Source organism: Tripterygium wilfordii, chromosome 13 (assembly GCF_013401445.1).
Source record: "Tripterygium wilfordii isolate XIE 37 chromosome 13, ASM1340144v1, whole genome shotgun sequence".
Classification (NCBI taxonomy): Eukaryota; Viridiplantae; Streptophyta; class Magnoliopsida; order Celastrales; family Celastraceae; genus Tripterygium; species Tripterygium wilfordii.
In genome coordinates, this window is record NC_052244.1 from 2,967,058 (window position 1) to 2,981,027 (window position 13,970).

Here is a 13,970-nt window from a genome sequence, read left to right on the forward strand (position 1 = left end):
GACTTGCCTTGACTTACCTTGTTGTTAGGTGGAAAATTTTTATGCACGGGTCTAATAGCTCGAGTTTAAATGCATATTGAATGTTCAAAATGACAACTTATATGTTAACTCTTGATTAAAAATAAAGAAGACTAGTGGTTGATCGAATTGACCATTGTGGGTTCCTCATGATCGCCATCATTAGTTCTTTCACTATCAATTTTCAAATTCACAGTGGCTTTCTTTGGGAATTATTGAATTAAGGCCAACATCAATTGGGCCTTAAAGCAAGAGAAATTGGACTGGCCCAATAGATACATATCGGAACTTCTTTTGACCCATATTGTTCTCTAAATGGGCATCTGTTTTGGTTTTGGAACCAAGATTTAGGGCCTTTACTTTTCTGGGCTAGCCCAATCTTATCGACATCTGTAAGGCCCACATCCTTCTTATTTTCGTAAGTTACGGCCCACATCCTGCTTCACAGTTCACACCATCGCCTTGAGTTATTCGCTGGCTCGTGAAAGTCAGAGAGAGAGATTGAGATGCTTTAATCTCTGCCGTCCATTGCGTTGACATTTCTACGCAAAAGTCAAATCCAATAAACATTAGCCCCTTTCGGAAACGAAGACACGAACTGGAGATAGTTCCCCGTAAGCCGCAAGTCGCAGGATCCATTCGTCGTGATCTCCATTGGAGAACCCAGGAGAGCACTGAAGAAACACAGAGCATAGACCGAGAAAAACCCATACTTCGTCTTTGTGGAAGACAAAACCCTCGAAATTGTGTAAGTTAAGGCGGACTTCATGATCACAAGCTTTCGGGTCTATAGAGACCGGCACAATGATCAACACATCAAACGGCATGATTTCAGCATCGTCTTCGTCGGTGAACGCGCAATCTCCGGGGCTCAAAACCTATTTCAAGACCCCAGAGGGCCGTTACAAGCTTCAGTACGAGAAGACTCACCCTTCCGGCCTCCTCCACTACGCCCATGGAAAAACCGCTACTCAGGTATTTCCTTCTGCCGTTTTTATTACATTCGTTAGTTCAGTTTCTGAAGCTGTTTGCTGTCTTATCGTAATTACATTAGAGATTTTGATTGATTTCTACCTGGTTAGAATCTTCTTTTATTACATTTAAAGATTTTTAACGTTATCTAATCCTATTTGTAAGAATTGTTTCAATTATTTCCCTTTTCTTGGATTACTCTGGGACCGGGTTTGTTGCTATCTGGTGCTCGAAATTGAATTCTGGGAGTATTGTTGATTAGTTAGATATTAGGGCTTTTCCTCAAAATTTTTTTTTTTTTTGCACGAGAATATTAATTTGCATACCCGTTGGGCTGATTGTGGTTGGTCAATGCCCTATGCCAGAATCTATTTTTAAGAGAAAATTTGGTCAAACATGATTATCAGGTAACCCTGGCACATCTCAAGGACAAGCCTGCCCCATCAACCCCGACCGCCTCATCTTCAAGCTTCAGTGCTAGCATCGGAGTACGTTCCGCAGCAGCTAGACTGCTGGGTGCTGGTAATGGGAATCGTGCTCTTAGCTTTGTTGGAGGTAATGGTAGCAGTAAAAGTGTTAGTGGGAACAGCAAGGCTGGGTCATTGGGTTCATTGAATTCAAGCAATTCAATCAATACCACAAATTTTGATGGGAAAGGCACTTACTTGATCTTCAATGTCGGTGATGCTATATTTATTAGTGATCTGAATTCTCAAGATAAGGTAATTAGGTAATTTATTTACTGGGTTATGAGCTTCTTACATGTTGTGGTTGTTTTCAGCTGGTTTATAAAAGGTTCTCGTTGAATGTAGGATCCAATTAAATCTATCCATTTTAGTAATTCAAACCCGGTGTGCCACGCCTTTGATCAGGACGCAAAGGATGGCCATGATTTGCTTATTGGATTGAATTCTGGTGACGGTAAGATTTTTGCATAAAGAGTTTTGTTTTTTTATCCTCTTGAAATTTAAGCTCAATAAATTTATTGTATTGTAGTCTACTCAGTATCACTGAGACAGCAATTACAGGATGTTGGAAAGAAGCTTGTGGGGGCTCAGCATTACAACAAAGATGGTTCTGTTAATATTAGGCAAGGCCTTATCAATACCCTCATTATTATTATTTTTTTTTGGTTTTTTTACTGTACATGTTACTGATATGTAAAAACATTTTATTGTCCTCAAAGCTGACCGAACTTATCAAGTATATCCCTTATGTATGCCCATGCTCACCCACATTGAACTGCCAATTAATTTGAATGATGTTTCATACAGTTATTTTGTACTATGTCATTGGTGATTTAAAGAGTATGAGGATTGAAGATAGGTTGTACGGAAGGGGAAGTATGCTTTGGTTGTCAGATGAACTCCTTCACTTGCATGCTGTCGCCTACCTTTTTTATCTTTCAAATGTCACAGCCTTTTCATGCCTTGTGTCATTTATGATGAAAGCAAAGATGCTGGCATTCACAAAGACATTATTCCTCTCAAATTGGCATACAATTAGGAAGACATGTTCCATGAAGCATAGTTTTGTAGTAATTTTAGCGCTTAAATATTAATGTTAGGTCATATACGCTTGGTTTTCATGTCAAGAATTAATTGAAATATTTAATTTTGGTGGTACTATATGGAAGAGTGACCATATTGAGTATATGTGTTGTTCAAACATAAGACAATCTAACTATAAGGCTCGGTACTAGAATGATGTCCACTATATGCATGAAAATGATTATAAGCATTGTATTGGATTATGTAATCTCTAAGGTAGGGTTTGATCATAAAAACAGTATACTCTGTGTCCAGTTCTTTTGCTTTACCTATTTGTCCTCGGGTACTAGTTTTTTTTTCCTATAGTTTGTTTTTTCCCTTGCTGCTTACGTATTGGTTGTTATCTGTTAGCATGAGTTGTTTGGTAAATAGTTATCAACCTGCTTTGGTATTCTTCCCAGTGTGAATCTCATGTGGTGAGACTTCATGAGTCACTCTTTGTACTATACCTTTAGTTATTGAATTACTTAGTTTGTATATCCTTTTAAAGTGCAAGGCTTTGGCTTGAGTAAAAGTTGAGATTTGTGGAGGAACATTTTATATCCGTTAGAAGTAGAACCTTTTGCTTGAAATGGCATTAAGAAGCTTTCAAGGTATCTACACTACATACAGAAACGACACTTATACTCTGAAATAACTAGCAATATATCATTATGTGGCTATGAGGCTTCTACTTGACTTAGTTTTGCATACAAGATATTCATTTTTGTAGGCCGATTTGATTGATTCTAGTTGTTGGTAACAGCCGTTGTGCTAGTATTGCATGGCTGCCTGGAGGTGATGGCGCTTTTGTTGTTGCTCATGCAGATGGGAATTTGTACGTGTATGAAAAGGCAAGCCTCGAACCACTAAAAAGAGCGGATTGCACCTGTTTACATTCGCGTTAATGACATCCTATTTACTAACTTGAATACTTTCTCTTCATAATTTTAATTTTCTAGAGCAAGGACGGGGCAGGTGATTCTTCATTTCCTGTCATCAAAGACCCAACTCAATTTTCTGTTGCGCATGCACGTTACAGTAAGGTAATGCATTGAATGTCCTTTTGGTCGCAAAACACTTTACTGTTAGTTTTTGGTATCCAAGTCCTTCCTGCATTTTGGATATAACTAAGTGCATAATTAATCTTCCGTCTTTGGGATTTGGCCATTTGGCCATATTTCATTTGTCTTAGCTTTACCTCTTGCTTGTCACTTTGACTCGTCTGTCTATCAGCCTGCTTTTCATGGCTATTATAGAAGACTGGGTTGTGCTGAAAATAATAGTCCGTATGATTGGTTCTGGGAGGAATTTTCTTCATGGTGTAATAACTAGACTAATCTTTCCTGTCTGTCTATCTAATTGTATTTGATGGATTTGTCAAAACCATCAAATTTACTAATGCAAATATATCTACCTTCTAGCATTTGTCTTATATTGGATTTATTGGTCTATGCCTATGATTGTTGATTAAGTCCAGGGTGTGTGGCCTTAGATCAGCAACCTTGAACAAAAATATGATGAGCCAAAAATGGAAAAAAGAATGCAATTCTGGTAGCTGTTATCTCTGTAGTGTAAATTATGTCACCACTATACAACCTAAGACAAAATTTATCGTCATCAATGCCTTTACAAAACAATGTTGCGGTCAGCTATGTGAATCCATATGAGAAATAAGTGAGAATTCGCACCTAAGTCCTCCTTTAGAATTCTTTTCCATCCAAATCCACACTCTTGACTAGTCCCTTAAGAGTCTGTGTTCTTATCGCTTTCACCCATGTCCTTGTTGGTCTCCCCCTTTCTTTTTATCTTTTCATGCTTAAAGTTTTTTCAATGCTACACACCTTCACACTAAAATTAAAAGGAAATTTATGTTTGATTTAGTTTCAAATGCGTGAGTGCACATCCTTGTTCATTTGATTCGCTGCATATGCAGGCTGCATGTAACACTCTTAATCTCTGTATGTGTGTATGTGTGGGAATACTTTTTACCTAAGAGTTATAGTCAATTATGTAGTTATGCTTCATATATGCATTTATGTATGAGCACAAAATATATAACCTAGAGTGGCTTTTATAGGGTCTTTGTTGTTTGGGACCTTGGGATTTCCCTGCAATGACTTAATTGAGCTCTGTGTATTTTATGTTTACATGATAGTTTGGCTGACAATTACATTACAAGGGATGCTAGAACAATGCTTATTGTTTTGTTGGATAATTTTCCTGTTTTACTTCCGCATAACTTTGTTTGTTGACTTCTTATTGATCATATGCAGAGTAATCCAATTGCAAGGTGGCATATTTGCCAAGGTTCTATCAATAACATTGCTTTCTCATCTGATGGGGCCTACTTAGCAACTGTTGGAAGAGATGGTATTATGTCCTGACCACGTATTATGTGCATGATACCTTCGTGATGCTTTCTCTTTTTGTTTTATTTGTCAATTATATGATTGAGATTTAGTCTTTTGCTGAATGCAGGTTATCTCCGTGTTTTTGACTATACAAAGGAACAACTTATCTGTGGAGGCAAAAGCTACTATGGTGCTCTACTATGTTGTGCTTGGAGGTGACTACAGTTATAATTTATTTTTTAAATAGATTGAGAAGTATGACTTCTGACAATTTTCTGCTCAACAGCATGGATGGAAAATACATTTTGACCGGTGGTGAAGACGATTTAGTTCAAGTTTGGAGCATGGAGGACAGGAAAGTTGTAGCGTGGGGTGAGGGGCATAACTCATGGGTAGGATTTCTATGCAGTTACTGATGTGCTCTCAATATCTCTATATTACGCATGATGAACTCACTAAGTGCTTGATGATGGTGGCAGGTCAGTGGAGTCGCTTTTGATTCGTATTGGACATCACCAAATTCAGATGGCTCTGGAGAGACTGTCATGTACCGATTTGGATCCGTTGGTCAGGTATCTTGAGATACTGATGGCTGTTTAGCTTTTATTATTATTGGCATAATGGTGATTTAACATCTAAAATTCATTGTAAAATGCTTAAGAATTTGTTGATTGCACTGATGTAGGTCGACATCTCACTTAAGTTTGGCATTTCAGGAAGTCCCATGCATTTTGATACTTAAATCTGCATTATCAATGTGTCAGTTCATCTGATACTGTCATTCTTAGTCTGCTTTGTCAGATCTGCTGATAGCTATCTTTATCTTTGGGGGGAAGTAAAGGTATGAAAGTAGTTTGAAAGAGGTGTAGATATCAAGCATTATATGTGCGAAGCTTTCCTCTATTTGGCATTTTGACTCCTCTCTAAGATTAGCCTTTCCTTGTACTTTTACATTTGTAGTCCTCCCAACTTCTGTTACCTGGACAGGTTCTTATATTAAATAGAATATATGGTTGAGTCAAGGCAGACCAAGACGAGAAAGTTTTAGGTCCTTGTAAGCTTTCCCTGTGCTGGTTCTTTGGCCTTTTTATTTGTTATATTTGTTATAAATTTTATTTCCGGCAATGAATATTAAAAATCGAAAAGGGTTGCACACTCAACTGTGATAGTTGAGGGATGCACAGTAGACTAATAAAAATGGCCACTGTTACATTGAGCAACTTGAGTTGGATTGTAAGCAAGGCTCCAAGTAGTGAAATGATGACCTTTTGGTCATTGATAATCATTATTTTCGGTATTTTATTGTTTTCACATTATTGTGCAATTATTTTTTGGAATATTTGTTCACTGTGGCTACAATTTACTTGATTGTGATTAGGACACACAGTTGCTTTTGTGGGACCTGGAAATGGATGAGATTGTGGTGCCACTACGTCGATATACCGGTGGGTCTCCTACTTTCAGTACTGGAAGCCAGTCATCTCATTGGGACACTGTTTCCCCGGTTGGGACTCTCCAACCTGCTCCAAGCATGCGAGATGTTCCTAAGCTCTCTCCTATGGTTACGCACCGAGTTCACACTGAACCCCTCTCTGGTGTAATATTTACCCAAGATTCTGTGCTTACTGTTTGTCGAGAAGGGCACATAAAGATCTGGACGAGGCCTGGGGTTGCGGACAACCAAGCAGGCAACCCTGAGAACGTGCTAAGTACCAGTTTGAAAGAGAAAACGCTGCCATCCAGCAAGGTTGGAGGCTCTAGTTATAGGCAATGACCAAATTGTCAGTAAGATATCTGCAAAACTGGCTTCTTTCAATGGAGTTGCAATCTTATTGATAGAGTGGCCGTTCATCTCTTAGCCGCTGGTTGTTCTCAGGATCGGGACTGTCGAATGTGACCTGATGGTTGTGAGATTAAGCAACTAGTTCCATTGTATATTCTGGGTTAAAGTTTCGATCGATGATGGTATTACAGTTTGGGAGAATGAAGGAAGCGCCTTTGTAAGTACAAAACGGCTGTTGGTAGGATATATATATATTTAATTATTGACGCAAATAATGTGAAGAAGTTGCTTCTATGACATTTGTATTTCTTAGAGGCTGCATTAGGGCTCGTTTCATTCTGTTTTGGGTGTCGTAAACCTGCCTGCTACTGGAATTGGTTTAGTACTTTTCTGAATCTGAACCACAAAATTTTGGGGAAGATCAAATGTTGTGTATGGCCGGTTTATGATTTCTATCATTTCTCTTTCTTAATCCTTGTCAAACGCCCATGAGAGTATGAGTTAGTATTTGATAGTGGTAATATGAGATGAAAGCTGCTGTTAAAGTATTTCAACCTTCATAGTAATGGCGAGAATCATAAATAGTTGAAATGACATTTATGTGTGTGGTATCTCATAGAAGTCTTAAATTTGAGCCTTCCCATCCCCTCTCCTGTATTAAAAAAAAAACCTTCATGGTAGCGCTCTTTTTTCTTTTTAATGTTATGTAATCCGTTCATTTATGATTTGCCTCGTCACTAGTGGATCTACTCAATCTAGATTTCGTATAATTTACAAGGGTATTGTTTCTAGAATAAATCGAAATCAGGACTTCTCGAGTGATTAAAAGTGATTGTATCATGTACTTGAGGTATCAAAACTATGAGGTTTTTTTTGGTAGATTACATAAAAAGCATATGGGTACATATATTTATTCATTTATGGAAAACCAGTCTCAATGGCGGCTAATTGTTATGTTGAAGTTGACATATGTGATTAAGACTTTCATAATTAATTAAATTATTTTTATTTAATTATATTGAAGTATGGATTTATCTGTTTTCTTGTCATCTCCTAAGGAAAGATTTGGGTACGTTGATGAACCAAAAAATTAGAATAATAATTAAAGATGTCAAAATCATTAATTCTCAAATCCCAAATTGAGTGGGAAAAAAAATAAACAAAGTTGTGTCATTCATTCAACGGTTAATTACAATTTTGTCCAATTTCACAATATAAATGGCACACCTGTTAGGTGGGTTCGTGGGCGTTGGTAATTAATTAAGAGTAGGCCCAAGTTATTTATTAGACCCAGCCCAGTCGAGCTGGCTCCGCTGGCAAAAGTCGAAAACCCGATTGGTTCTATGACTTCCGTTTATGTGACACGTTGGAACGCATTCGTCTCCTCCTCACACAAAGGCAAAGGTGCGTTGCGACTCGAGCTAGGGTTTTTCGTCACTCGGTTTCTTGATCCTTCACTTACTCTCTGGTTGGGATCTCTCCTGTTTTCTTCATAGACGATCAGATCGTTACATATGTGCATTTGAGAATTCTTTTTTAGATTTTGATTTCTATAGATGATTACAGAATGTTTGATAAAAGAGAGTGATTCATACTTTTACAAAGAGATGCGTGCATATCCCAATCAACGTCAGGTTCAAAGTTTGAAATCCACGTTGACGTGCGTTGTTTACTTTTTTTTTTATTTATTTATTCTCAAGACTTAAATCTCATATCAGGTATAATCTAATCGAGTGATTTATAAGTTAAGTCGGACTACTTACACACACATTAACAACGTGTTTTTTGTGCTCAAGTACCATTAAAAGATACAACATGTGAAGAACAAATCTTTACGGACTCAATGTATCCATAGTGAATTAGTGATCCGATTAACCCAAATAGTACAATATTATCAATGTGTTTTAGCTAAGAATTCAACATGATATCAGAGCAATTGGTCCGGTTGGACATGACCTCTACTTTATTTGTTGGACCTAACATAACATAACTCATAAGTGTTGAGAGTTTCAATGTGGTATTGAGCGATCAACCCATTTGGGCATGGTCACTACTCCATTGCTAATCATGACATAACTCAGTCCAACAAATGCAGGGGAATGTCAATACTTAAATCTCACATCGGTCTGTCATAACTCAACATAATGATTTATAAGTAAAGTCTTAACTCTTCACACATTAAAAACATATTTTTTGGACTAAAGTACCAGGAGACAATAGGTGAAAAATAAAGTTTTGCGAGTTCCATACATCCATATATTGAATCAATTGAAGAATTGGATTGAAACCACACAAATGGAAAGTTTTGATTCACCGAAACTTCAGTTGCCAATCGCCACAAAGTCTCTCAACCATGAAAAGCATGACACCAATCACTTCTTCTGACTACGATTGAACATCTCTTTCAATCGCTTCATATTTGACAAGGACCCCCCTGCCCCCCCTCTCCACTATGTCTATATGAGGAGCAGCAACATAGGAGATGAGAAGAAGTGACAGTACATGAGTGTGTGGTTCTCAATAACAATTAGCTTAATGGCATTAAGCATCCACAGTAATAAAATAAATATCCAACACTTCAAAATCATTCTCTCTTCTTCTCTCTCTTATGTGACACAATTTAATTAGGTGGGTGGATGGATCCCACAATGAACACTATTCATCAACACTCCATACATTCTAACACTCTATACTCATCTTTTCTCTCTTCCTTTCCATCACATCTCTCTTCCTTTTCATCTTCACTATATTTCTTTCCATCATCTCTCTCTTCCCTTTCATTATCTATCTCTTCAGTATTCATCAACTATATACATACTCAAACTCTCAAGTATCATTTTTTCATAACTAAATTTTTAAGTGTCATTTTTCACTCATTGTGTGTATGTAACGTTATATTTATCAAAAAAATAACATTTCAAATACTTCAAATACACTCCATTATATCTATTGTGATGATATAGCACTATACTTATTCAAAAACTGTTGTTAACAATGTTAAATATACCATAATTGTGGATGCTCTTATTGAATTCTTTCTTCAATATTCAGCCAAGCCAATGGTGATTATCAAGTGAATAGACCTGCTCCCCATGACCATGACAGCCCAAGTCGCAAAACCACATCAACTATTGAAGCCCACAAACCAATATGGGACATGAAACCGCTGTAAATAATGGGCCTCAATTATGAGATGACATCATGCCTGTTTGGTGAGGCGTTAGTCACAGTTTTTAAGTTGTGCAGCTCGTTAGCATGTGACGCTTCACCAAACTGGATCAATCCACCAGCGAAATGGCTGGGTACTCTAAAGTCTAAAGTCGACTTTCTTTTCAACGGTTCAGGTTTTTTTTCCTTTTTTTGGGAAAAAAAAAAAAAAAAGTCACGTGGGGTCCATGTTAATCATTCTAATGTGTGTAAGTTTTTTAATATTTCTTTTAAAAACAGTAGAGCTCACCTGGAAGATTGGTGTTTATAAGTTTATATTTTACATAAAAATTAATTGGTTACTTAATATTTTTTGATTAATTTTTTATTATTACTGAACATTTTAAGTTTACTTAAGGATTTTTTATCCGTAACGATAACAACTACAAATATTTTTTAAAAAAATATTTCAACAAGCACAAATCAAAAAAAACTTTAGAAAAAAAGGAATACTTGTAAACTTATCAAAATGCCCCTCTTTCTTCTTCTCTCTTCACGCTCACAACTGGAAATTGATCGTCCGACCATCGTTTTCAACGAATGAACCATCGAAATGAAGCTCTAGGTCAGTTCGACCAAAGCCCAGTCATCACTGACCATCGATTATCACTTGAGTCACAGAAAAAGTTTCGTGAAATCATGGTCATCGTTTGAGAAATAACTCGATCCGACTAATATAGACAACGCCAATGACCATCAACACCACCAATCAATTTCACGGACCAAGACACATCACCTTTGATGTTTTATTACTTGTTTGTGCTCTTTTTTTTTCTTTCTAAAACTGAATATAAACCTTGTAAAATTTTTAAATTATAAATTAAATAACATAGAATACTAATTATATTAATACGTATTTGATATTCAAATTAATTAATTAGATTAATCAAACATTACCCAATACATTCAATAGCTTATAAGCTACAAATAATTTTTTAATCTATCAAACATCTCACAACTTATTACACAAATTTTTATATAAATTTTTATTACACAACTTAATATTAAAACTCACAACAATCGCTCTAGTAACGAAGTCATCATGCCCTCCATTGGATGGTTGGATCTTTTAAACTGTAATATTAATACTGTAAAGGATAAACAGAATAAAAAGTAAAAATAATAAAAGATAGATCGATCAGCCATATGGCCCCACGGCCTACGCGCTTCTGTCAACCTTTAATGAAGATGCCGACTCGGAATCTTGTTTTTATCAACACAATAATTCAGCAAGGCTTTAATCTTCTGCCACGTAAATCAATCAACCATCCACCACTACCACTGTACTATTGTCGCTACTCTCATATCTGTTTAAGACTCTAACTTCACACTTCGCTGAAACCCTCATTCGTAAAGCCCTCCTCCTCCTCATCCTCCTCAGAGCCCTGCATTACATTCTTCAAATTCAACTTCTTGTTTATTGGGGCGAATCCGTTCTTCAAATGTATTGACGGTGAAGCAAAGACCAGGAAGAATGTAATGTAGAAGATCTGAAGTGAAATGATTGGTTTCAGAGTTGCAAAGATGAATTGGTTCGACCCGAAAACAATGATTCCAAGAAGGATGTGGTTAGGGATTCAAAAATCAATCGTGCTCCTCGTGGGTGGAAATCACACCTCCTCCAGGTTTTGCACTCGCTAATTATTTCCCCTCTCTCCGTTTGGCTTAAATCTCTCTCTTTGTCTGTTGTAAACGTTCTCGATTACTCTCTAGAATTTGCAATCTTCGTATTTGTGGATTTGGAGTCCTTGAAAAATGCATGTATTTGGTGGGTCTATAGCGAGGCGTGTGATTTTACGCGCTTTCTTGCTTGCCTTGGTTATGTCCATTGTGCCTCTGGTGCACATACTCTCTGGGTCAAATTTGGGACTGTTGGATCCATTGACCACTCCTGAGTGTGCCTTTGATTATGGTACGAATTGGCTGATGAATCGATTGTTGATACCGGGCTCATCTGGGTCAGTGCGCTACATGGAAAATGTTAATTTGACCGTTGATGTGGTCAGAGAGCTAATGAGAATGCAAATGTTGACGAATTATAGTGCGAAAGCTCTCTGTCTCGGGGAAGGATCAGCCTCCGCAGTTATGGCATTGCGGGATTTGGGATTCTCTCATGTTTGTGGGGTTAATAAGAGCCCCTTCTCCTTGCTTAAGCATAAGAACCTTGTTTACCAGCTTGACTTTGAAGGAAATTCTTATGACTTTGTACTGTTCAATGAGATGGACAAGTTTTTGGTCCCTGCAATTCTGGTGCTTGAGATTGAGCGTGTTCTTAAGCCCAGTGGAATTGGGGCTGTGCTTGTGGGTGGCTGGGCGTTAAACCCGAATGGCTTGATTGGTGCCGCTACCCCAGTTTCTATATTACTGAGAGATTCCAGGGTTGTGCATGTTGGTTATGTTGCTGAGTTGATTCTGGTTGTGTTCAAGAAGAAAAACGAAAATGTTGGTTATTTTGAGCAATTTGAACTGCCAGCTGATTGCCAATCTGTTATGGATAGCAAACCTCTCATGGACTACTTAGAGCCTCTTGTGGATGGAAAGCCAGTGGAATTTGAAAAAAGAATTGCTTACTTGCCAAAGCTCATGGATATTTCTTCTAAGAAGCATATGGTCTATATCGACATTGGCGCAGGGGAGCACTTAAAGTCCGGTGATGAAAATTGGTTCTTTCCATCATATCCTGTGGATCGCAAAGCTTTCAGTTCATATTTTGTCGATCATAACACTTCAGTTATGCTATCTTATGTCAAAAAGCCCGGCATCACATTTGTTTATTACCCAGACCTTGCTGGAAACAAGGCCACAGCAATGCCAGATGCTATTGAAGAATTAGATCCGTATGTTGAATATGGCAGCTTTGATTTTCTTGCTTGGTTCAAGGAAACAGCGCAGCATGCAGATTTTATGGTACTAAAAATGAATGCAGGGAAGGTGGAACTTGAATTTCTGGCTGAACTGTTTAAAAGTGGTGCGATATGCATGGTCGACGAGCTGTTCCTTGTTTGCTCAGACCAAGTGTATGGGAAGGGTGCTGTGGAGGGACAATGCTTGGACCTCTTCAAGGGTCTCAGAAGCAGAGGTGTATTTGCCCATCAATGGTGGGAGACTGAACAGAGTCTGTCGTTCAGTAAACTCTAGTTTGAATGCTGTGTCATTTGAACTCTCTTTGATTGTGTTATGTCTGTTGTTGTTGTTGTTGTTGAAGTTTCTGCTGTAGGATGTGTTGAAGACATCCAAGTGCTTTGTGGTTGGGCACTTATGCTAAATAAGGAACCATTTTGCTTTGTGTTTTGTTGAATAAAAAGTGTGTTGTGTGCTTGGTTTGTCTTGTTTAAGTTTGAAACATGCTTATATGATTATGACCCACGGTGACTGCTTTAGTTAATTTATTTGCCAACTACTCTTGACGGTCAATAAATAATTGGTTCATGTTAAATATTTGAAAAAACTTTCCTTTTCTTTCAGGTGTTCACATGTAACAGATGTACTTTATAATATGATCTGTTAATATATCTGTACGTTATAATATTATCTGTTAAGATTTGGTAATGGGTACCTGATGGATTGCAAATAGAAAATTGAATTTGCAAGCTAACGTCTTTGATTGAATATGAGACCATGTCATGTGAAATTAATGACAAAATAGCAGTCCCCGCATGTTTTTGTAGCTCCGCTGCAAAATCTCATGTGGGATAAAGTGTAACTTCATTAATCTTCTTTTTCAAAAACAGTGGGCCCCACATTTTGTCTTAATATTCATATTTTTTTCACTATCGTTCTAACAAACGGAGCCTATTATCATCAAAATGAATTGGGTAACTCAACATCTCTCATGTTAACATCATTCGCCGAGTAAAACTTATACAATTTTAAACTCAATTTTTTTTTCCACAATTTTTCCATTAGCATTAAAAATCAATCCAATTGCTCTACGAAATAGAACCTATATCATCAAAATGAACTGGGTAACTCAATCTCTCATGTTATTCATTCACTTTGCAAGTTTTGCTGTTACTTTAGAAGAGGGGGAATATCAGTTTTTCTCTCACTTCTATGACTGTCGATGAGTTTTGCAGAGGACGCACAAAGGGAAACAATAACAATTAC

General features: G+C 37.3%; 2 protein-coding genes across 2 annotated transcripts; both read left to right on the top strand.

Moving 5' to 3' along the window:
- Nucleotides 1–597: 597 nt before the first annotated feature.
- LOC120013283 (WD repeat-containing protein 20-like) lies at nt 598–7,109 on the top strand. The gene is made up of 11 exons (XM_038865037.1): nt 598–993; nt 1,398–1,712; nt 1,803–1,911; nt 1,987–2,080; nt 3,286–3,373; nt 3,482–3,565; nt 4,796–4,892; nt 5,001–5,088; nt 5,160–5,265; nt 5,353–5,445; nt 6,252–7,109. The coding sequence occupies exons 1-11, from the start codon at nt 823–825 to the stop codon at nt 6,645–6,647; spliced, it is 1,641 nt and encodes a 546-aa protein (XP_038720965.1). The 5' UTR covers nt 598–822; the 3' UTR covers nt 6,648–7,109.
- Nucleotides 7,110–11,410: 4,301 nt separating this feature from the next.
- LOC120013587 lies at nt 11,411–13,190 on the top strand. Its single transcript, XM_038865440.1, has one exon. It carries the CDS (start codon nt 11,619–11,621, stop codon nt 12,999–13,001), a length of 1,383 nt encoding a protein of 460 aa, XP_038721368.1. The 5' UTR covers nt 11,411–11,618; the 3' UTR covers nt 13,002–13,190.
- The last annotated feature ends 780 nt before the right edge of the window (nt 13,191–13,970 follow it).